Source organism: Lathyrus oleraceus, chromosome 5 (assembly GCF_024323335.1).
Source record: "Lathyrus oleraceus cultivar Zhongwan6 chromosome 5, CAAS_Psat_ZW6_1.0, whole genome shotgun sequence".
NCBI lineage: Eukaryota > Viridiplantae > Streptophyta > Magnoliopsida > Fabales > Fabaceae > Lathyrus > Lathyrus oleraceus.
The window spans coordinates 650108800-650135483 of record NC_066583.1 but is presented as its reverse complement, the minus strand read 5'-3'; the positions used below and the strand labels follow the sequence as shown (position 1 = coordinate 650135483).

General features: G+C 36.8%; 1 protein-coding gene and 1 non-coding gene across 2 annotated transcripts in view; both read right to left on the bottom strand.

Annotated features, from left to right (window-relative positions):
- The window catches only part of LOC127082685 (uncharacterized), a 35938-nt gene extending 17202 nt beyond the window's left edge, over positions 1–18736 (bottom strand). Inside the window, exons 1-3 of the mRNA XM_051022912.1 lie at positions 18656–18736; positions 15769–16477; positions 11342–14309 (exon numbers count right to left, since the gene is read on the bottom strand). Coding sequence (XP_050878869.1) covers positions 11342–14309; positions 15769–16472 — 3672 coding nt within the window. The 5' untranslated portion in view covers positions 16473–16477; positions 18656–18736. The remainder of the gene's footprint in view (positions 1–11341; positions 14310–15768; positions 16478–18655) is intronic.
- Positions 18737–24387: 5651 nt separating this feature from the next.
- On the bottom strand, positions 24388–24494 carry LOC127088753 (small nucleolar RNA R71). The gene has a single exon (XR_007790572.1). It is a non-coding gene; the product is annotated as a small nucleolar RNA R71 (small nucleolar RNA).
- Positions 24495–26684: the final 2190 nt, after the last annotated feature.

Genomic DNA, 26684 nt, shown 5'->3' with positions numbered 1-26684 from the left:
GAACTTTAGGATGATCCATTTGGACTTTTCAAAGTTGATTTGAAATGGATTTGAAGTTTGACCTTTAATTGTTTATTTTAATTCAAGTATTATTTTAATTTCCAAAAATACCAAAACTATTTTATTTGTTTCTTGACTTCTAAGTTTCATTATGCTTCTCTTTACTAATGTTGGACCTTGATTCCATCTACCTTTGGTCAATGTATGTTGATTACTTCATTTGAATTTCCATTAATGTTCCCTCTTATTCATCTTTTTCTTCATCTTTTTCTTTTTTGATCAATTAGTTAAAGATTGGTGGTTAGCCTTGATGAATGGGAGGTTTAACCTTCCTTGATTCAAATCTAATTCATCTTGATCATAGATCAAGTGAGTGGCTTTGCATTAAGGATAGGTTGCTTCCTAATCAAGCAAAGAACCTAAATCAATACAAGATCATTTCTCATCTTCTTTTGGCATGGCAAGTTGTAGGAGCTTGATTCACTAATCAAGATCTCTAACTTGTGTTGTTGCCTATATTTTTATTGACCGGCCTCAGATAGGTGTGACTACTACATTAGTCCACTTACGATTTCTTAACATGGCGCTAAATTGCCTTATGGCACACTAACACTAACAATTGACCATTAACATTTAATTCTTGCACTTTACATTTATGCAATTTAATATTCTTGTACATATTATTCATTTGCTTTTTCCCTTTGCTCATTTGAGCACATGTTTATGTTAATTCAATTTGCCTTTTGCTCACTTGAGCACATAATTGTGTATATACTATTGTGCTTGTGTTTTGTTTTGATTGTTGTAAACCAAATACAAATGGACAAAAGGACTTAGACTTTAGGACATTACCTATGCAAAAATGGAGTGAAAAGGACTTAATATTGAAGATGAGTTGGAAGAACTTAATCTCTAAGCTCACTCTTGTCCACTCTTGGTTTGCATTATAGAACTTTTTGATGTGTGTGCTTTTGTGTTAGGGGTTTCTATTTGAGCCAAATTGAAGAACCATTGTCATGTGCATCTAAAGTGAGAGATACAAGAGCCATTGGAGGATTCCTAAGAGCTTATTTGTTTGATTGATTGCTTGAGTACACACTTATTTGCTTGCTTATTCCAAAGCATGGGAGATACTTGGATCATCAATGTGATCTCAAGAAGGGAACTCCATTTATGGTCTTATTTCTTTTCCTTCATCTCTTGTATGTTTAGGACTTATCCATTCTTCTTCTTCCCTCCACTTTAACCCAAGCCAAAACTTTTGTGCAAACATTAACATTTGTTTTCAAACATTAGAAACCTAAGCATTATGCTTTTGATTTTTTCCAAACTTCTTTTCATAACACTTATTTTGAATTGAATCCTTAAGTCAACTTTGACCATATTTTGTAAATACTTTTCATTGGTAAATACAACTCATTCAAATGTTTTGTGGTTTCAATTGCGACTTCTTATCAAAAAGCTTTTCATAAACATTAGCTATTAGGTTTGAGTTATCCTAGAGATTGATATAATACTCACCTGTATCCTTAGTGATGGACAATGAGTCTTCCATGCTTATTATAGGGTTAACCCCTCACTAGCATGTTGAAGCTATCCTCACATGGTGGATTTGTGGTTTTAGGTTGAGTTTTCTCCTTTGGATAACTGTCGCGGCGGGATTTTTCACGAGATTAAGTATTGATTGAACATAACCCATTTGAAAAATATTTTAAATGTAAGAGTCGCCACCGTCTTTTATTTTTTCCAAAAAGAGGAAGGGAAAAATAACGATAAATCCCTTTAGAGTTACGGGTTCGGGGGTTGGTTATGCAAAGGGAAGGTATTAGCACCCTCTACATTTGTGGTACTCCACAGGAACCTTTTTGCTTATGTTTATGTGAATGCTTTGCTTTTTTCGCTTTGATCGTTTGATTGGGGAGATGAGAAAAGAACTTGATTTTATTGTTTTTGGACTCGATAAAGTCGTAGACTTCATGCCTACGTATCTCCAAGGCGCAATGGAGAAATCAGAATCCACGTAGTTCTCCCAAAAGAAAAGGGGAAAGTCTGTTTTGTTGATTTTAGATTTGAACGAGCCTAAACCCTAAAGAAATAAATAAATGGGCTCATTACAGAAAAACCCAAGAGTAAGGCTTATGAGTGTGTGAAAAGGGTTTCTTAAACGGCGACCGTTGGAATCGCATCGGGTTTCTCTTTTCTGGATTTTTCGATTTCTTAACATAAAACGTGAACAATACGATTAAACACACAATACAGAAAATAAAAAATGCGAGAAAGTAAATTATTACAACACAGTTAGCTATGAATAGTTAGTATTACGAATAGTTAGTGGAGTTAATCGAGCTGAAACTGAAACGAAACGGTTAGTAACAACATAAACAAATATAAAAAAAAAAAATATAAACATTTACTTTAGACAAAATAAACATTTGATATAAATAAACATTTAATTAAAATAAACATTTAAACAAATAATTAATTTAACTAACATTTAAATAAAACATATATGCAAAATAATAATAAAAGATAAACAATATTTAGTAAACAAAAGTAATATATATATATATATATATATATATATATATATATATTTATTTATTTATTTTTTAGACAATAAGTATATAGTAGACAAAAATAATATATATGTACATTTAGACAAATAATATATAATAGACAAAAATAATATATATGTACATTTAGACAAATAATATATAATAGACAAAATATATATATATATATATATATATATATATATATTATATATATATATATATATATATATATATATATATATATATATATATTTAGATAAATAATATATTAAAACACATGTCGGCAAGCCGGAACTTTGCCGATTTCAGAGATGAGTGAAGAATATTACCTTGTGTGAAGAGGATGAACTTCTGATCGTCCAAATGATCGACCGAAAGCTGGAAACCGACACCGACGCAGTGCTGGCTGCCTTCGTGAGTACCTGACTTCAACGTCGCTTTTGATCGGTGAAACGACGCCGGAATGAAATGAACCTTGGATATTTGTGACCTGGACTCAACGAACTTCAAAGATATGAAATCGGTTTTGTGTTTCGGTGAATAATCGAGACGATTTTGGGTTACCGAAAATGAAGAACAAGTGAAATACGGTAATGCTTTTGGAAAAATATTTCTTTTCAATTCTCTGTTTCTCTCACCACACGTTTTTTCCTTACTGATCTCCTCCCTCCTCTTTTCTTACTAACAACATCTATAAATATATATATATATATATATATATTTAGATTACTTAAACAATAGGAAACCTAAAAAATATCTAACATAAATTAATAATATATATTTAGATTACTTAAACAATAGGAAACCTAAAAAATATCTAACATAGATTAATAATATATATTTAGATTACTTAAACAATAGAAAACCTAAAAAATATCTAACATAAATTAATAATATATATTTAGATTACTTAAACAATAGGAAACCTAAAAAAATATCTAACATAAATTAATAATATAATTTATATATTATATAATAATAATAATAAACTAATATAATATTAATCCTAATTAAATAAACTAATTAACAACTAAACACAATTAATATTGAGCACAAATAATATTAAACGGCACACGATTAAAATACGATAAAATCGAGCGACACGAACGCGATAAAAACGATGACAATTTGCACAGCAAAACAGACAAATTGATAAAACCAATAAACCAGTAAACCGATAAACCAGTAAAATCAACAACACGACTCAAACAGACTCGATTAAATCATACAGCATAACACGTAATTAAATAAACAACCCTAGGCAATAATAAAATCAACACGACATCACGAAAACGCTGACAAACACAATCACAAATAATCGGACAATACGAAAACTCTAATATATTCGAAATATAGTCAAAATACCGACAAACACAATTAAATAGATAAAAACGCACAAAACCTAATCAAAGCGATGCCACGCACAAAAGAGATAAGCGAGATAAATACGAGGCAACGATATCGGCCAGGTTTTGCTAAAACAACGAAATACAACACGGTAAACAACGAAAACACACAAAACCTAATCAAACCAGTTGTCACGCGAAGTTTAAGAAATTGAGATGAATACGAGACAACGAGATTAATCAAGATGTGGTCAACAAAGCCAAAGTCAAATTTTGGGGTGCGACAGATGCCCCTATTTAATTAACTTAGGCCAGATAGCCGGAGGCTATCGAATGGCGTAAGGTAATTAAATATGACAAACGCCACAAAATTTGGCCGCAAATGCATGTATGCATGATGCAAAAGACAGACAGACACAGAGACACAGGAGTGCAAACTCTAATGGGGAAGGACATACACCGACTCAATGCATGAAGGTAAACACTGAGAATACTCAGCTGGGGAAGATTCACTACCTATTCATAGATGGAAAATAGGAGGAAAAGAGATATCGACTCACTGTTGACGATACATCACTATCTCATAGATGAAAGTGGGAAAAGATCAATATAACAAGAGTACTGATGTGACAGTACATTACCAACTCAAAGATGGAGGTAACAGAAAAGATGAATACCAACTCAAGGATGAAGGTATAATAAGGGCATAATAAGAATCGAACTGCGTTAACTCATGGTTGACAGCTCACTACCCACTCATTGATGAGGTAAACAGGACATGCCAACTCAAAGTTGAAGGCAAGCTTCAAAAGATTGATAATAACACTGCTAGGGAAATCAAATTCCAACTCATTGATGATGGTGTAGATGAAGAATCAGATCTAAGGATCATTGTGCAGACTTACAGTTGAATGCACACTACCAACTCATTGATGAGGTAGACAGAGAAATGTCGACTCAAAGTTGAAGGCAACCACCGATTCATTGACAAAGGTGTTTAAAAGAATTTAGAACATATTCTCCTGGAGATGTTTATCATTACCGACTCAAAGATGACGGTGGAAGGACAAAATGTACCTAACTCATAGATGAAGGTACTCCATCAACTCAAAGACGAAGGTGGAATCAGAAGTTATCTGTGCAGACTCAAAGATGAAAGCACACTATCAGTTCAACAAGGATCAAACATACCCTACTCATAGATGAAGGTACTCCATCAACTCAAAGACGAAGATGGAATCACAGGAAAATGTGCGAACTCAAGGATGAATGCATATTACCAGCTCAAAGTTGCAGGTACTTCACCAACTCAAAGACGAAGGTGGAATCAAAAGGAATCTGTGCTAAACTCAAAGACGAAAGCACGCTACCAGCTCAAAGTTGCAGGTAGAACCATGGAACTTTCTGTGAGGATGTTATCAACTCATAGATGGAGATAGTAATTAATTTATCCGAGGGATAACAAAGGTTACCACTCATGGATGTAGGTAACTCAAGTTTGTAACGGGTACCAACTCAAAGATGAAGGTATAAAGGACTTGGACACAATATCAGTCATGTCTGTTTTACTGAATGAGAGTCACAAAGACTATATTGTTGCCTTCTTTTATTGGCAATTTCTGAGCTTTATCTGGAGACACGAGGTTCAAACTAGGATAGAACTAGAATGAAACGGTCAAACAAGACTTCAACTGAAGAGGAATGAACTCATCAGGATTTACAACTGAAACAACCATCTTCCACGAGGCATAGATCTCTGTGGGGAACATGACCAATAAAAGGTATTTTGCTGCTTATGAGGATACTCTATATGGAGAGATTGACTCAACCCACAATATAAACAAGGAAACAAGGTGCATATGAATGCAAGCATGATATGTCATAGATATGCATGAATATTTAGTAATGAATGCATGATGGACAGACAAAACTAGGAATAACTAAAAATGTTAACAGCTGCATAAGGACTTGCTGGAGATTTGCACTGAGACTCGCTAGGGAGTAGTACAAAGACTTGCTGGGGAATTGGTACAAGAGCACCATATCCAGGTTTCTTTAAAAGTCTGTCTCTGCTGAGGATTCCGTAGAAGAATGGAGATGCCTTCTACTTTAAAAATGCAGGAGATTCCCTGTGGTTCTTGAATTTGTGAGGTATATGAGGATTGAACCTTTCTGAGGACTCCGCTGAGGATACAAGGTGTTATCCTCTGGAAATAAGATGATATTGTAAGAGAAGTCCTGCAATTCTTGAATTTGCTGATAATGCAGAAGGGATTATTCTTCTGGAAGACTCCGCTGGGGATAAAGTCCGTTGGGGATAGGTGGTATCTTTCCAGGGAATAAGAATATAGGGAAAATCTATCCTTGATTTTTTTGCTTTAATTATCATAGAGACTTTCTGTATCTGAAGACTCTGCGGGGGATTATGGTGTCTGATATCTGGTTACGAGATCTTTCCTCTAGGAGACTCTGCCGGGGAACAGTGATGTCTGACCTTTGAATATAAATGAGAATTCAGGAGAAATCCTGCAATTCTTGAATTTGCTTAAAATGCATAACACACTCTTCTTTTACTACAAAACATTACTGAGGAGGAGACATATCCTTCTATTGAATGGACAGAGAACAACAGGAGATTCCCTGTAGTTTCTGAATATCAACTTTCTTCACTCGCTGAGGGATGGAGACCTATGTATTACTCCTGCTCAGGGAAATCAAATCTTCCTTCTCATCCTCTGTTGGGGACATTGCTGATCCCTCCTTAATAAATTACTGGGGAAATACCTGTAGTAATCCCATAGGCTAAATCTGTAACTTAAAACCTGGATCAAAGTCTTCATGATCAATTAACCGGGGAGTCTTCATGATCAATTAACTGGGGAGTCTTCATGCCCCAAGTGAAGGAATAAACTTCTTGAAATATTTCTTGCATGATCTCTTGAGAAAAACTAGGAAGCATAGCTTGGGATATCCAGAATCACAACATCTGCTGGAGAAATATTACCGCCAAGACACCTGTGGAGATTTTTTTCATCATATACATATAAGTATAGTAACATGAACATGTCTAGTTGGAATAACATGATTTCAGAATTACTGGGACCACATGTCTCAATCCTTTTATTGATGTCCACAAATCAAAATAAATAATCTTTATATTTTTCAAAAACTGTTTTTAATTCAAAACTTTTGTTTCAAAACATATCTGTCAAAGTAAAAGAACTTTCGTAAATTGAAATGAAAATTAAGAGTGCCAAGAAATATAGAAAGGCTCAAATCGATTTGATAGGATGGTAATCAGCCAACAGCGTGATTCCATAGATCTTTACAAATTGGAAAATGGTAATTTCGTGGAAAAAGGGTACGTTGAACTACAATGACATCATTCTCTCTTCCACTTTTGACCTGTATTGCAGCCTTGAGAGAGTTGGAGAACTGTTGAAAATATTCTGATACTTCAATGATCTTATCTCTGTTATGCAGTTACTTGCCTGAAATCCCTAACTTTTGCCTAGATTGCCCTTTCGGGTTTTCAATCTACCGGGATAATATTCTCTTTGTTTTTTTTATGTCTCTAATTTTTTCTTGGACCGCCCTTTCAGGTTTTCAGTCCACCGAGACGCTCATTTTTGCCTAAGCCGCCCTTTCGGGTTTTCAACTTAGCGAGCTGTTCTTTTCATTTTTTAGGCGAAGTATTTCTTGACTGCATCTGTATTCACGGGACGTGGAAGCTCTTCACCATCCATGTTTGTAAGAATTAAAGCACCGCCTGAGAAAGCTTTCTTAACAACATAGGGTCCTTCATAGTTAGGAGTCCACTTGCCCCTAGAATCATTGTGAAATAGTATCATCTTCTTGAGCACAAGGTCACCCTCTTTGAATTCTCTCGGCTTAACCTTCCTATCAAATGCCTGCTTCATTCTCTTTTGATATAACTGTCCATGGCACAAGGCAGTCATTCTTTTTTCTTCAATCAAATTCAACTGATCGTATCTGCTTTGACACCATTCAGCCTCTGACAACTGAGTTTCCATTAGTATCCTCATTGATGGAATTTCAACCTCTATCGGTAACACAGCTTCCATACCGTATACAAGTGAAAATGGGGTTGCCCCAGTTGAAGTACGGACTGATGTTCTATATCCGTGTAGTGCAAAAGGCAGCATTTCATGCCAATCTTTGTAGGTAACAACCATCTTTTGAATGATCTTCTTGATATTCTTATTTGCAGCTTCAACTGCCCCATTCATCTTGGGACGGTTAGGAGAATAGTTGTGATGCTCGATCCTGAAACTTTCACATAATTCATCCATCATTTTGTTGTTCAGATTGGAGCCATTGTCAGTGATGATCTTGTTTAGAATGCCATATCGGCAAATGAGATTATTTTTGATGAATCTGACCATCACTTGCTTTGTCACCTTTGCATACGAAGCTGCTTCCACCCATTTGGTGAAGTAATCAATTGCCACGAGAATGAAGCGGTGTCCGTTGGAAGCTTTGGGTTCAATCATACCGATCATGTCAATGCCCCACATTGAGAATGGCCAAGGAGCAGAAATCACATTCAAAAAGGTTGGTGGTACATGAACCTTATCAGCGTAGATCTGACATTTGTGACACTTCTTTACAAATTTGTAGCAATCTGATTCCATGGTCAACCAGTAGTAACCAGCTCTCAACATCTTTCTTGACATAGAGTGGCCGTTTGCATGAGTACCAAAGGACCCTTCGTGAACTTCTTTCATCAACATTTCTGCTTCCTTTTTGTCAACACATCTGAGTAAGACCATGTCATAATTCCTCTTATAGAGCACATTCTGATTAAGGAAGAAACTACCTGACAATCTTCTCAAAGTCTTTTTATCTTTTTCTGTTGCTCCAAGAGGATACTCCTGAGTCTGAAGGAAATGCTTGATATCGTGGTACCATGGTTTATCATCAAAACTGGCCTCAGCTGTAAACACATGTGATGGTCTATCAAGTCGCTTGATCACAATTTTGGGTACTTCGTTTGGAAAACCCACTTGATACATTGAAGACAACGTAGCTAGAGCATCCGCCATATGATTCTCATCCCGAGGAATGTGATGCAATTCAACCTTGGTGAAGAAAGTCAACAATCTTCTTGCATAGTCTTTGTATGGGATCAAGCCAGGGTGGCGTGTTTCCCATTCTCCTTTGATCTGATTGATAACTAACGCTGAGTCACCATAAACAGTAAGATTTTTGATGCGGAGGTCAATGGCTTCTTCAAGACCCATGATACAGGCTTCATATTCAGCAATGTTGTTTGTACATTCAAAGCAAATTCTTGCCGTGAAAGGAATATGAGAACCTTCTGGAGTGATAATGACTGCACCTACTCCATGTCCATAAACGTTGGAAGCTCCATCAAATACTAAACCCCATTGAGAATCTGGTTCAGGTCCTTCTTCAGGAAGTGGCTCTTTACAATCTCTGGATTTTAGGAACATGACATCTTCATCAGGAAACTCATCCTCATTATCATCGTGATCTTCAACGGGTTGGTGAGCAAGGTATTCAGCCAACACACTGCTCTTGATAGCTTTCTGGGTATGATACTCAATGTCGTATTCTGATAACAGCATCTGCCATCTTGCAATCTTACCAGTGAGTGCAGGTTTCTCAAAAATGTACTTGATTGGATCCATTTTGGATATTAACCAAGTGGTGTGACTTAACATATACTGCCTCAATCTCTTAGCAGCCCAAGTCAATGCACAACATGTCTTCTCGAGTAAGGAGTATCGTGATTCACAGTCAGTAAATTTCTTGCTTAAGTAGTAAATGGCATGCTCTTTCTTTCCAGTTTCGTCTTGTTGACCCAGAATACAGCCCATAGAATTCTCAAGCACTGTCAAATACATAACCAACGGTCTTCTAGCAACAGGTGGTAACAAGATAGGAGGCTCCATGAGGTACTCTTTGATACTGTCAAATGCTTTCTGACAATCCTCTGTCCAAACACAATTCTGACTCTTTCTCAGCAATTTGAAGATAGGTTCACAAGTGGCAGTCATGTGAGAAATAAACCGGGATATGTAATTCAATCGTCCTAGAAAACCTCTCACTTGCCTTTCTGTTTTTGGTGCGGGCATCTCTCGGATAGCTTTTACTTTATCTGGATCAACTTCAATGCCTTTTTGGCTGACAATGAAGCCCAAGAGTTTACCTGACCTGACGCCAAATGTGCATTTGTTCGGATTGAGGCGAAGACGGAACTTCCTCAATCGTTGAAACAGCTTCAATAGATCTACTAAGTGACCTTCTTCTGAACGAGACTTCGCGATCATGTCATCCACATAAACCTCAATCTCTTTGTGCATCATGTCGTGAAAGAGCGTTGTCATGGCTCGCTGGTAAGTAGCACCTGCGTTCTTCAACCCAAACGGCATTACTTGATAACAGAATGTTCCCCATGGTGTTATGAAGGTAGTTTTTTCCATGTCTTCGGGAGCCATTTTGATCTGGTTATACCCGGAGAATCCGTCCATGAAGGAGAATATGTCAAACTTTGTCGTATTGTCTACCAACATGTCAATGTGAGGCAGGGGGAAATCATCCTTTGGGCTTGCTCTATTTAAGTCACGATAGTCGACACACATTCGTACCTTCCCTTCCTTCTTAGGAACTGGCACAATATTTGCTATCCACTCTGGATACACTGAAGTGGCAAGAAAACCAGCATCTATTTGCTTCAGAACTTCTTCTTTAATTTTGACGGCCATATCTGGATGTGTTCTTCTTAATTTTTGTTTGACCGGTGGACATTCTGGCTTCAAAGGTAGCTTGTACTCTATGATGTCAGTGTCGAGATCAGGCATATCTTGATAAGACCAAGCAAACACATCTACATACTCTTTCAACAGGCTGATCAATTGCTCCTTGACCTGTGGGGATAACAATGCTCCAATTTTGACTTCTTTCACATTTTCTTCCGAACCCAAGTTGACTGTTTCCAAAGGCTCCTTGTATGGCTGAATAGTGTTTTCTTCATTTTCAAGCTGGCGGGCGACCTCTTCTGGAATCTCATCCCACTCTTCCTCTTCAGCTTCGAATACAGAATGTTCAAAGTTGGGAGAGGGCATGATGTCATTGTGTTCAACGGGTTTAAGTAGCCTGTACAAACAATTGTTTTTAGAGGACTGACCATGACATGCAAAAATGTGTTCTTTTTAAGGTTTTTTTTTGTTACCATTTTCCGAAAAAGCTGAAAAGATAAAAGGACACAAGTGTATAGGAACACAAAGATCTTTTTCATGGATAGTACGTTTTTGACAAAAGTGCCCATTTTACAAAATTAATGCTTCGCGCTTTGGGCTAAAGCGGAAGATTTTTGAAAACTGAAAAGCTTAATTACTTTGATATGTGGACACAATGTCGGATGTCAACTGCGGTCCAGTTCTTCATAACTACTCCTGGTGTCACAAATCTGGGGCCTTCGTCTTCTGTCTTTCCCTCAAAAGTATCCTCCTCAACTGCTACCATGTTGATAAACCCACCGCTGTGAAAGATATCTTTGAAAGGTCGCACCACTGAAGTCTGCACTTGTTTTCCATCAACAAAGCCTAATCCTGCATGGTTAACGTTTTCTGGCAACTCTATCACCTTGCCCCACATTTCTGTAGGACCTGTCTTGACAATCTGCTGGGCGTCTTTGAATGATGCGATTGAACCTTCACTTTTCTTGTAATCATTGATGGTCAGGGCCTGAAATGGAGTTTGAACGACCGTCTCGTCTACTTCTATCACACTAAACGATGAAAGGTGGCTAATCAGCATAGCCTGCTCCCCATTAACCGTCACTATTTGCCCATTCTTGACAAACTTTAACTTTTGGTGTAACGTGGATGTAATGGCACCCGCCTCGTGAATCCATGGGCGTCCGAGCAGACAGCTATAAGCTGGCACTATGTCCATAACCTGGAAAGTGATCTGGAATACGTGTGGTCCAATACCAATAGGCAAATCAACTTCTCCAATGACTGTTTTTCTTGATCCATCGAACGCTTTCACAATAATTCCACTGTGCCGCATTTGCCCCCCTTTGTACTTTAGCTTCAACAAGGTAGACTTGGGCATGACATTCAGAGATGAACCGGTGTCAATTAGGATATTAGACAAAGAATCCCCTTGACAATTGGCTGAGATATGGAGAGCGAAGTTGTGATTCTTTCCTTCTTCTGGCAGTTCTTCATCACAAAAGCCTAAGCCATTGCACGAAGTGATGCTGCCTACAACATTGTTGAACTGCTCTGCTGTCATATCCTGTTCTACAAAGGCTTGATCAAGCACCTTCAGTAGTTCTTCTCTGTGGACAGCTGAGTTCAATAATAAGGACAGGATCGAGATTTTTGACGGTGTCTGTAGCAACTGATCTACCAATTTGTAGTCACTGAGCTTGATAATTCTGAGTAGTTCATCTGTTTCTTTGTCAAGGGTTGAATTGCTTGTTTGCCCTTCTTCTTCTCTTGTCACTGGTACCACGACTACTGGATCTTTCTCAACATTTCTACTTGGGATAACCGGCGGAGCGAACACGCGGCCACTGCGCGTCATTCGGCTATTTGCTGCGATATTGGTAACTGAGGCTAAGGTTTTAATCTCGACCTCTTTACCGTTCTCAATAATAGTTGCTGCATAGCGGTAGGGGACCGCTTTATCTGAAGTGTAAGGCATTGGGCCCGGAGGGCAAATCACCACTGGCTCCCTCGGATGATAAGTTATCTCTACTTTCTCTGGAATGTTGAAGCAAGGAATGATGACATTCACCTCTTGTTCTTGTGATTCTGGAGAACTCACTTGTCCAGAAATCTGAATCAAAGCCTGATCAAGGACGCCTTGCAAATCATCTTGAATCTTTCTACAACCTCTTGAATTGACTGAACATGTACCACAGATCTGGTGGTCATGTTGGAATAGACCATGAGCACATAAAACAGAATGAATTTCAACCAAAGACTGCCGAATCTCCTCTATCTTCGTAACACGTTGTTCATTGAGACAAACTTCTATATTGTTCACTGATGAAGGACCATGACTTGGCATTGGATTGTCCTTCACATTGGGACCCATGCTCTTGAAGGTCGGGATACCTGCTCTTGTCAACTTCTGTACTTCCAACTTTAAAGCAAAACAGTTGTCTAAGTCATGACCTGGAGCATTCTGATGAAAGGGATAAGATACCTCTGGCTTGTACCACCAAGGTAGCACTTCTGGTACAGGAGGTCGTGGTCGTGGTTGCACAAGGTTTTTAGTGATCAAAGTTGGATACAATTCTGCATATGACATCGGAATTGGATCAAAATTGGTTCTTCTTTGTTGCTGTGGTGGACGTTGTTGTAACTGATGTTGATGTTGTTGAGGTTGATGTTGTTGCTGATACTGAGTATTCTGTTGGAAGCGGTTGGTACGCTGTTGAGGGTATTGGACTTGAACTGGAGCGGAAGTGATTACTGGAGTCACGGCTGCTATATGTTGGTGTTGGGAATGGTAAGGATAATTGATCCTTCTTGGATGATTATAGGATACAACATTAGTTTCTTGTTCCTTCTTTTTCATAAAACCGACGTACCTCTTTGCCCCGCTTGAAGATGAACTTCCTTCTCTAACTAGACGCCCTTCTCGAACTGCTTCCTCTAAACGGACTCCCATGTTTACCATGTCAGTAAAGTCTGTAGGAGCGCTTGCAATCATCCTCTCGTAATAAAAAGTATCAAGAGTCTTTAAGAACACTTTCGTCATCTCCTTTTCTTCCATAGGTGGAACAACCTGTGCTGCAATTTCGCGCCACCTTTGCGCGTATTCACAGAATGTCTCCTTTTCTCTTTGTTGCATGGACCTCAACTGATCTCGGTCTGGCACATTATCCAGGTTGTATTTGTAATGTTTGATAAAGGCCTCGCCTAAATCGTTGAAAGTCTTGATCTGAGAACTGTCTAATCCCATATACCAGCGTAAAGCTGCACCGGTAAGGCTGTCTTGAAAACAATGAATGAGCATCCTTTGGTCGTTGGTGTACATTGACATCTTTCGCACGTACATAACCAAATGGGTCTGTGGACAAGAACTTCCTTTGTACTTTTCAAATTCTGGTAGTTTAAATTTTGCTGGCATCCTTACGTCTAGAACCAAACACATATCATTTACATCTCTGCCAAACAGTTCTTTCCCACGAAGAGCTTTTATCTCTTTTTGTAATTCCGCAAACTGATCCTGGAATTCATCCATTCTATCATTGAGACCAGGATCCTCACTTGGGGTAGGGCCGTGATAGACAGGTTCTCCTAGGTGAGGAGTATAGTGAACAACGGGAGGCACATTAGTGAAGACAGGAGCATTTGGTGGAACGAACTCTTGTTGATATCTATCTTGATTATGTTCCCTGGGTATTTCCCAAGGACGGGATGCTGTGATGGTAACAGAAGTGACTGGGACAGCGTTGATTTCTGAAGCGATGACTGTAGTAACGGGTGCTGCTGTTGTCTGATTCTGAATTTGAGGTTGATTCTGTGCCGAAGTCTGTCCTAAATTATGAACTTTAGCCCTAGCCTTCCTCTGCTTGTAGACGGGCGGTTAACATTTGGTTGCGCATCTCTGCTGCCTGTGCTTGCGCCTGGATCTGTGCATCTTGTGCTTCGGCAACCTGAGCTTGTGCTGTTTGAAGTTGAGCAGCTTGGGCTGCTTGGTTTGCTATCAATGTCTCGACCATAGCAGAAAGGCGGTCAACATGAGCTTTCAATTCTCGGTTCTCGTTATCTGTTATCTCCATTCTTCTTTTGTAGTTGGCTCTTGTGTTGTAATTATGTGTCAGCTTGAAATGGATCTGCTGGCGGGAAGCAACTGTTAGAAGACTGGACCAAGACAGACAACCTGTATGCACGTGATGCATGGATATGCAAAATGAATGATTTTCCAAGGAACTCTAAGTGAAGGGAAAGATAGAATTGCAAACATTTTTGATAACAAAACAAAATTTTCCATTTTAAGCATTTTTATCAAAATATACAAAGTTATCAACCCAAAATACAACCAAGAAAACCATTTAAGGACATGTGTCATCGGGACGAGCATAAACAAGTAGGAGTTGTCCTTCAAGTCTCTCAATTCTTTCTTCATAGGCCTTCTGCATAAAAGCTTTCTCCTTCACCAAACTGTCTACAAGACCTTTCCATGCACCTGAGGACGGTGGAATCTGGGAGTAATCTGTTGTGCCTGAGGAAAATAAATCCTCTTGCACCCTTGGACATTTACCTGCACGATCTTCTCCACTCTGCTCCTTTAACTGTCTCTGAAGTTCTTCATTTTCCATTTTGAGTACCTGGGCCTTATCCTTCCAAGCGTCTCTCTCTTTCTCGACCCTCTCCAAGGTGGCTTGGAGTTCTTCTTTGTCATCTAGCGGAAGGTAGGGGGTCTTCAACGGAGTGGGTTTGATAGGATCATGATGTGGGTATGGCATTTTCAACTGTATAGCTCTGGCTCTGATCCACTGGAGGTACGGCTCATAGGAGGTACAATCTTTCTTACCCAATTCAAGTCTCCCTTTGCGACAAACACGATGCCAAGATCTTACTACTCTCTCTTTCATGGTAGGGTCCTCCTCGTTGTCCCTCAAGAAAATACCTTCTAAAAGAATGTTAAGAGGCTTGTCCTTCATAGGGTAACCGAGTTGTCTCCTAGCAAGTACTGGATTATAAGAAATGATTCCCTTTATGCCCATGAGGGGCACATTGGGGAACTCCCCGCAACTATCAATGATCATCACATCATCTAAAACTCTACTATACCATGCAATATCTGACTGGGTAAGAGACATAATCCTCTGTGACCACTGAAGTCCTGACTTGCGATCCCAAAAAGTAGCTGACTTAGGAAGATGAGAGACAAACCATTTGTAGAGTAACGGTATACAGCAGACTATGGTTCCTCCTCCTTTCAAAGTACGGTAATGGATGGAATGATAGGTGTCTCCGAGCAAAGTTGGAACAGGATTACCACTTAGGAAGATGCGTATAGCATATGAATCCACAAAACCTTCAATATTAGGAAATAGTAACAAACCGTAGATCAACAAGGCGAACAGATGCTCCACAATAATATCACAACCTTGACTGGAAAAATAAGAAACCTTCCCCATTAAGAACTTGGCAGTGAAACCTGGAAGTCCTCCTTTGGTGGTGAAGTTATTCTTGAATTCTGACTTCTTCATGTACAACATTTTTGCAAGAGAACTGTGCTCGGGTAACTTTTCTGAACCAGAGAAAGGTACTGTATCAGCAACTGGGATGTGAAGCAACTGGGCATACTCTTCCAATGTAGGCATGAGTTGATAGTTTGGGAATGTGAAACAGTGATAGACTGGATCATAGAACTGTACTAATGTCTGCAATAACCCTTCTTCCATCCTAAGTGTCAATAAAGATATAAGTGCCCCATATCTGTCTCTGAAACCAATAGGATCTGCGATCGAAGAAACCAGTTTCTTTAGTTCATCTATCTTTGGATTGATGAGATTGTACTTTTTCACACTTCTCTGTCCAAAATCCATGTTTCCTGCAATATTTGCAATCCTCACTTTAAGTTCCTTGGAAAAAGGTTGAAATGATGGGAATGAATGCATGTCATGCATGAATGCAACAAACACAAACATGGTCAAACAATACAAGGCTCAAAATTCATCACCGGCATGGAGTTTAGGACAAAGCCCCAAGATAAGTTCTAAGGTTCACCTGCCAAACGGGTTCTAAAAGTTCCCAAGGTTATGGATCCTTCTTCGGATAATACCGAGTTAAGCAACTGCTCGCTTTCCAATATTATTCTCAAAAGAATCTCGCTTGAGTGTGATATCGCGTATCAACCAAACCAGACTTTTGGTCCGAAGTGGTCACCGCATCACATCCTAAGTAAGGCCAAGATGGGGTAAAGGTAAACTAAGGTCCTTGGCTTCACGGGCCCGTCGAAAGCAACAATGCCTCACAAATGACTTGTTTAGCACTATCACCCTCAAAGAGGCCTCCACCAAGCGGACAAAGGCTCAAGTCAACTCGGTAAGGATTGTCTCCTATCAAGTCAACCTGAATTATCATCCATCCTATCTCAAATGTGCCCCAAATCCAGGTATAGGATTTATCAAAAGTATCCCCCAAAACCCGAAATAACAAACATTACAAACAATACAATTTAGCAAATATTTACAAAGCAAACATATAAACAAGCAAAGATAGGCTAAACCCTCAAATAAGTTTAATCATGTTATCCCCAGCAGAGTCGCCATTCTGTCGCGGCGGGATTTTTCACGAGATTAAGTATTGATTGAACTTAACCCGTTTGAAAAATATTTTAAATGCAAGAGTCGCCACCGTCTTTTATTTTTTCCAAAAAGAGGAAGGGAAAAATAACGATAAATCCCTTTAGAGTTACGGGTTCGGAGGTTGGTTATGCAAAGGGAAGGTATTAGCACCCTCTACATCTGTGGTACTCCACAGGAACCTTTTTGCTTATGTTTATGTGAATGCTTTGCTTTTTTCGCTTTGATCGTTTGATTGGGGAGATGAGAAAAGAACTTGATTTTATTGTTTTTGGACTCGATAAAGTCGTAGACATCATGCATACGTATCTCCAAGGCGCAATGGAGAAATCAGAATCCACGTAGTTCTCCCAAAAGAAAAGGGGAAAGTCTGTTTTGTTGATTTTAGATTTGAACGAGCCTAAACCCTAAAGAAATAAATAAATGGGCTCATTACAGAAAAGCCCAAGAGTAAGCTTATGAGTGTGTGAAAAGGGTTTCTTAAACGGCGACCGTTGGAATCGCATCGGGTTTCTCTTTTTTGGATTTTTCGATTTTTTAACATAAAACGTGAACAATACGATTAAACACACAATACAGAAAATAAAAAATGCGAGAAAGTAAATTATTACAACACAGTTAGCTATGAATAGTTAGTATTACGAATAGTTAGTGGAGTTAATCGAGCTGAAACTGAAACGAAACGGTTAGTAACAACATAAACAAATATAAAAAAACAATATAAACATTTACTTTAGACAAAATAAACATTTGATATAAATAAACATTTAATTAAAATAAACATTTAAACAAATAATTAATTTAACTAACATTTAAATAAAACATATATGCAAAATAATAATAAAAGATAAACATTATTTAGTAAACAAAAGTAATATATATATATATATATATATATTTATTTATTTATTTATTTATTTTTTAGACAATAAATATATAGTAGACAAAAATAATATATGTGTACATTTAGACAAATAATATATAATAGACAAAAATAATATATATGTACATTTAGACAAATAATATATAATAGACAAAATATATATATATATATATATATATAATATATATATATATATATATATATATATATATATATATATATATATATATATATAGACAAATATATAATAGACAAAAATACTATATATATATATATATATATATATATATATATATATATATATATATATATATATATATATATATATATATATATATATATATATATATATATATATATATATATATAATAGACAAAAATAATATATATATATATATATATATATATATATATATATATATATATATATATATATATATATATATATATATATATATATATATTTAGATAAATAATATATTAAAACACATGTCGGCAAGTCGGAATTTTGCCGATTTCAGATATGAGTGAAGAATATTACCTTGTGTGAAGAGGATGAACTTCTGATCGTCCAAATGATCGACCGAAAGCTGGAAACCATCACCGACGCAGTGCTGGCTGCCTTGTGAGTACCTGACTTCAACGTCGCTTTTGATCGGTGAAACGACGCCGGAATGAAATGAACCTTGGATATTTGTGACTTGGACTAAACGAACTTCAAAGATATGAAATCGGTTTTGTGTTTCGGTGAATAATCGGGACGATTTTGGGTTACCGAAAATGAAGAACAAGTGAAATACGGTAATACTTTTGGAAAAATATTTCTTTTCAATTCTCTGTTTCTCTCACCACACGTTTTTTCCTTACTGATCCCCTCCCTCCTCTTTTCTTACTAACAACATCTATATATATATATATATATATATATATATATATATATATATATATATATATATATATATATATATATATATATATATATAATATATATATATATATATATATAATATATATATATATATATATATATATATATATATATATATATATATATATATTTAGATTACTTAAACAATAGGAAACCTAAAAAATATCTAACATAAATTAATAATATATATTTAGATTACTTAAACAATAGGAAACCTAAAAAATATCTAACATAGATTAATAATATATATTTAGATTACTTAAACAATAGGAAACCTAAAAAATATCTAACATAAATTAATAATATATATTTAGATTACTTAAACAATAGGAAACCTAAAAAAATATCTAACATAAATTAATAATATAATTTATATATTATATAATAATAATAATAAACTAATATAATATTAATCCTAATTAAATAAACTAATTAACAACTAAACACAATTAATATTAAGCACAAATAATATTAAACGGCACACGATTAAAATACGATAAAATCGAGCGACACGAACGCGATAAAAACGATGACAATTTGCACAGCAAAATAGACAAATTGATAAAACCAATAAACCAGTAAACCGGTAAACCAGTAAAATCAACAACACGACTCAAACAGACTCGATTAAATCACACGGCACAATACGTAATTAAATAAACAGCCCTAGGCAATAATAAAATCAACACGACATCACGAAAACACTGACAAACACAATCACAAATAATCGGACAATACGAAAACTCTAATATATTCGAAATACAGTCAAAATACCGACAAACAAACAATTAAATAGATAAAAACGCACAAAACCTAATCGAAGCGATGCCACGCACAAAAGAGATAAGCGAGATAAATACGAGGCAACGATATCGGCCAGGGTTTGCTAAAACAACGAAATACAACACGGTAAGCAACGAAAACACACAAAACCTAATCAAACCAGTTGTCACGCGAAGTTTAAGAAATTGAGATGAATACGAGACAACGAGATTAATCAAGATGTGGTCAACAAAGCCAAAGTCAAATTTTGGGGTGCGACAATAACGAAAGACCTTAAGGTTTTTAGACCAATCAATTCACCAACTTGTTTTGAGATTTTTACCCGAACTACGAGATTTTGATCCTAATCTTTTTTAAGATGGTACGTAGGAAGTGGGTTTATCCATTCAAACACAAAAATTGTAAATAATTTGTACATTCTTCTCTCATCCCCCAATCATGTTTGCACAAGAAAATTTTCACAAAATACCAACCTATCTTACAACAAATTGTGAAAAGGGCTCCCTAGGAGTACCTAGGATGTTTTGGATGCTTAAAACCTTCCCATTGCATAACTAACCCCCTTACCCCGGTCTCTGACATTTTTATTAGTTTTTGATTCGATAAAACTTCTCGGTTTTTGTTCGCTTTCTAACCTTTCCTTTGGATAAATAGAAGTGCGGTGGCGACTCGAATTGTATGATTTACTTTTTATTTAGTCAATAAATCTAAAGGTAACGAATACCCCGCTACAACTGCGACACTATCAGTACACTTGTCGAGAATTCATCAAGTTTTTGGTGCCGTTATCGGAAACTGTTGGTACTTTTTTTGTATTCAATTGTAAATATTTTTTGTAATTAGTCATTTTTGTTTCTTCTTAAATTTTATTTCATATTCTTTCTTTTTTTAGTTTATTTTGGTTTAATTTATTTTTATCTAGTGCAATGATACTAAGGTATTTTTATTTTTGTTTTATATGCGAGGTCAAGACAGTCATGCAAGATGACGTCTATGCTAAATTTTCAAAATTTGAAGCTTTTACAAAGGAACTTGCAGCAAAATCGCTAATTCTGGAAAACGCTAGAAATTATTCAAAACCAGAACCTTACATCAACACTGATCATTCATGGGAAGAAGATCCATCATCTCAACTTGAAGAAACCTTGACTCAGTTTATAAACATGACTCAACTCAGTTTTGAGAAAATCAACAAGCATGAAGAAACCGTGCTAAGTAACATGGAAACTTCCTTCGAGAAGTTAGAGATGCAACTTGGTCAAATATCCACCCAATTAGCATTAAAATTGAGATCTAGTAGGGATTTCTATGAAAATATGTTAGATAGTCCTAGAGATGCATAAATTGAAAGAGAAGTCAAACAGGAATTTGAGATGGTCGATGAAGGAGGAATTGCAAAATAAAAAGAAGAAGAAAAATGCACAACATCGGATAAAGAGTTAGAAGCAAGAATAGAAGAAGCAGAGGTGAAAATTATATTTGGAAAAGAACAAGAATGCAATATGAAGATTATATAGTTTTGGATGAAGCTCCAAATTCAATAATTCGTTTAGACGTAGATGTCCAACTACAAGACTTGAGAAAGGGATTGAAAGAATAAAGAGAGACTAAAAACTCTCTCTAATCCTATTATTTTTTTTCCTAATCTCTTAACACTCTCATGTGTTGTTGTTGTTTCAGGCAATGGGTCCAAAGCGAATTCTCTCCTCTCGAGCATCATCATCAATCAGACGAGGGAAGAGTGGACCAAACAGAACCAAAACTTCAACAACACCATGCAAGACGTGTAAGAATTTTTCCGCTCCAATGATATGTTAATTTAATGTTTTCTGAATTTGTATTAATTTCTGCGATTCCCTTTTACGTCCAACAAGTCAATCTCTCAAGTCAATATAGAGTATTAGCTATAATACTTGGTTCTAATTTGTACCAATAGATTTATATTTGTCTTTAATAAACAAGTTTGTTACTGATGTTTCTTTCAGATTTACAAAATTGCAATTTTAGCAGTGAACAAATGAACCATAAGCATCATCAAAAACAAAGGTGACCATCAAGAAAATTCCTTGCGGATTGGGAGTTGAGGAGGAAAGGATCAACCAACTACCTTGTACTCAATCTCCAAATACCTCAACTAGTAAGATTTGAGCCAAATGTTCCATTTTTTATTTTTCCTTCTTATAAGGGTATCAATACAGATACTATTTTCTAGAATTTGGTTTATTTCTTATTTAATCTATTGGTTTGATAAATACACATTGAGGCACTTGTTTGCGGTAAACTCTGAGTCTTTTCAAACTAACCAGTATATCATGTTTATGTTTGAGCCTAAGCCATTTCTTTCGGTGACATATTGATGACACTATAATTCACTGTATTTTCGACTCCGATTTTGCATGCATTCTAGTTGTTTTATTATCATTTTGCTATGTTATTACTATGTTTCACTTTTTTTCAGGTTTTTACTTTAATCAGAGCCCCGATCGAGAAAAGGAGTGAAAACAAGCTAAAAACCCTAAAATTCAGCATTTTACACTTGTGGCTCCCACTGTGGCTGGCGCCATGGGCCCTGCCATGACGTGTCCTAGCTCAACTTCTCTCAACTGCCACATTCCCCACTACTTCCACTAAGGCGCCACATATTGGCCTTGTGGCGGGCGCCACAAGAGGAAAAGTTTTCCCTCCTAAATTCAAATTGAAGGGCATCCTTGTCATTTCCCTTATTTTACTTGCCTATAAATAGAGACTCGAATTCATTTGTTTAAGTATCCAAACTTAGAGCAGAGGCAAACTTAGAGCAAACTTAGTTTCACTTAGGCATATTATCAGTATTTTAAAGTGGTAATCACTTCGCATTGGGGTGTTACCACAATTGTGTAATCGAGTTTGTAATCGAGTTTGGAGCACTTTGGAAGGAAGTTAATCCTGCCGCCATTTTCATTTCCGCTTTGCATTTTATTCAACCCTCCGATTGGAGCAGGTTTTTATTACTTTGCCTTTATCTATTTTATTTTCCCGCACTCGCTTTACTTTATTCATTTCTCGCACTCGCTTTACTTTATTTATTTCTCGCACTCGCTTTACTTTATTTATTTCTCGCACTCACTTTACTTTATTTATTTCTCGCACTCACGTTACTTTATTTATTTCTCGCACTTGCTTTACTTTCATTTATTTCTCGCACTCGCACTACTTTTATTTAAATTAAAATGCACATTTACGTTACCATGTCTAACTAAATTTATAAGGTTAGAATGTAAGGATCGTAATTGAACCAATAATCCATACAATTGTTCGTAGAAACACTTAAGGGCTATTTTAACTTTCAACTTAAGTTTTCCCGCACTTAATTTCCGTTGGGTAAGATCGAAAGCCGTCCAACGTCTTTTTAAACTTAGTTGTTTTTAACTATTTCAAAAACAGCGAAAGCGCTTTGTTTAGTTCATTAGGAGTTTTTAGCTTAAGAAGAAAAGTGATTTTAAAACTATTTCGGACGCATTTATAAGTTTATAGTCTGGTTCGTAAGAACCTCTTTTGGTTAAGAAATCCAGGTTAAAATACTTTTCAACTTAGTCAAGATACTATATTTCTTAAAAATAGGTTTACTACTCTAACGCAATGCGCGCCTTTTTATAAGTGACAATAAGAGGGTTTGATTAGGGAGTACAACTCAGTTCTGAATATGCGAAAGCGACAGTTCCCGTTAAATTGGTTCTTTTTAAAGTAAGAAACACTGCCCATAAGTAGTTCTATTAGCAAGTACTTGGATTATTAATTGATTATGTGAATTACATTCGAGCCCGTCTTTATTAATTGAACTTTATTCAACATTTTACTTTTCATTGCACACTCTAAAAGCCCCTATTTCAATTACCTTAGATAAACATCATAACAATAGATAACGATAGATTGACATTTGGTCTCTGTGGATTCGACAATCTTTTATATTACTCTGACGCGTTCGTATACTTGCGAAAAGCACGCATCAAGTTTTTGGCGCCGTTGCCGGGGACCAATTTTGTCAAATTTTTTACTTTGTTGTTATATCGTTTAGACTTAGGCTATTACCTGCCGGTCAATGCGAAGAACTCGCAGCACCGGAAGTTTAGTATACCCTCTGGCGGAACCTGAACATTATGCTCGCGCACGTTTATTCTTCCATAGAATTAGGGGAGCTATGGCCGAAGATCAAAACCAAAGACCTCTTAAGGATTTTCGCTCAACCATCCAATGAAGAACCTAGTTCTAGTATAGTTAATCCAACCATCCCAGCTAATAATTTCAAACTTAAACCCTCTTTGTTGCAACTAGTGCAACAGAGACAATTCGTAGGTCTCGCTACTGAAAACCCAAACCAACATTTAAAAATCTTTCTTCAATTAGAAGACACTTTTAAAACCAATGGAACTTCTCCTGAGGCGATTCGTTTAAGATTATTCCCTTTTTCCCTCAGAGATAAAGTCATATCATGGTTAGATTCCCTTCCACCCAATTCCATTACGACTTGGGATAACCTTAGAAGAGTATTCCTTGCTAGATATTTTCCCCCAAGTAAGACCACCGTTCTTCGAAACCACATAACTAGATTTACCCAGAACCAAGGAGAATCGTTGTTCGAAGCTTGGGAGAGATATAAAGAGTTGTTAAGAGCATGCCCATATCATGGCTTAAAAAATTGGTTAATCATTCAAACCTTCTATAATGGAATTCATTACAACACTAAGATGACCATCGACGCTGCCGCAGGCGGTGCTCTGATGAACAAACCTTATCCTGAAGCTAGTGCCCTCATCGAAGATATGGCTCAAAACCATCAATCATGGGGAGTCGAACGAGCGACGGTTGAGAAGAAGGAAGCCCAAGGAGGAGTGCATGAACTAAGCTCTATAGACATGATGCGAGCTAAAATGGACGCATTAGACCTTAAGGTCGAGCATATGTGCATAAACCTGAATACTGCAGCCGCAGTTTTGTCGGATTGTGAGATATATGGAACCAAAGGACACCCAAGGGAATCCATACTCGAATACCTATAACCCTGGATGGAGGAATCACCCGAACTTCTCCTATAAGAACAATAACCCTATCCAAAATAATGCACCTCCGAGACAATCAGGTTACCAAGCCCCAAGATCAAATCAACCTATGCAACCTGTACCACCAAAGCCGAGCCTTGAGAAAATTATGGAAAATTTTATCACTGCTCAAACCCAACAAAACAAAGAGTTCATGAACCAAAACATTCACGTTAATGAACTAATTACCCAGTTAGAAACCAAGGTTGACCAAATAGTTACTCATACTAAGATGCTTGAAACCCAGATCTCTCAGGTAGCTTTAAACCAAGCCCCCCAAACCACACCTGGAGGACAGTTCCCTGGACAATCTCAACAGAATCCGAGAGGGAAAGCCAATGCCATTACCCTACGAAGCGGGATTGATTATGATGAGCCACCAAACCCAAGATTGAGTGAACTCGAAACTTCTAAGGTATATACCAAACCCCTGGACGAAGTAAAGGAACCAGTGGAATCTGAAAACCAGGAAAGTCAATAAAAAGGAGAAAAACCTAAAGATAAAACTTATGTACCACCCCCGCCATATAAACCACCTATACCATATCCGCAAAGACTCAAACAAACTCATATCAATAACCAATATCAAAAATTTATTAAAGTTATAGAAAAACTTCACGTAGAAATCCCTTTCACAGAAGACATTACCCAAATACCTTCTTATGCAAAGTTTCTCAAAGACATCCTTACCAACAAACGTAGACTTGACGATCCGAAACCCCTGGAATACAATTTCATTTCCGAGAATAAATTATCCAAAAAAAGATAAAGATCCTGGAAATTTCTCCATTCCTTGTCTTTTGGGAAGTCATGTCATCAAAAAAGCTTTTCTAGACTTAGGAGCTAGTGTGAGCTTAATGCCTTTAGCAGTTTGTGAGAGATTAAACTTAAGAGAATTACAACCTACTAAGATGTCACTTCAGTTAACCGATAGATCTGTTAAGTATCCGATAGGCATTTTAGAAGATGTCCCTGTTAGGATAGGTCAGTTATTTATCCCTACTGATTTTGTTGTCATGGACATCAAAGAAGACAATGATATACCAATCCTTCTAGGTAGACCATTCTTATCATTTGCAGGAGCCATAATAGATATCAAGAGAGGAAAGTTGACCTTTGAGGTAGGTGACGAGAAAATAGAATTTATACTTTCGAAATTTCTTATGGCACCTGTGATGGGAGACGCATGTTATGCCTTAGATATCATTGATGAGTGCGTTAGAGAATTAGAACAAGAAGAAATCATAAAAACAATTAAGTTACCATCAACCCCCATAATGGAAGATGATGACTTTAGAAAACCCTACATCGATGATAACCTTTACGAATGTTTATCCCTTACCCCAGATCCTATGCCATGCCCTAAGAAACCAACCTTAGAACTTAAGGAACTGCCTAAGAACCTGAGATATGAGTTCCTCGATGAAGAGATGAACTGTCCAGTTATAGTCAGTGCTACCTTGAGCCAAGAGGAAACAAACCTACTTTTAAACGTTTTACGAAGATATCCCTCAGCCTTAGGATATAATATCTCTGACCTGAAAGGTATAAGCCCATCCAGATGCATGCATCGGGTTTCGCTCGAAGAAGATTCAAAACCCTCCAGGGAACATCAGAGAAGAATAAATCCTATAATGAGTGATGTTGTTAAAAAAGAAGTTCTTAAGTTACTTGAGGCAGGTATAATCTATTAGATCTCGGATAGTAAGTGGGTGATACCTGTGCATGTAGTACCTAAAAAGGGAGGCATCACAGTCGTGCAAAACGATAAAGGCGAACATGTA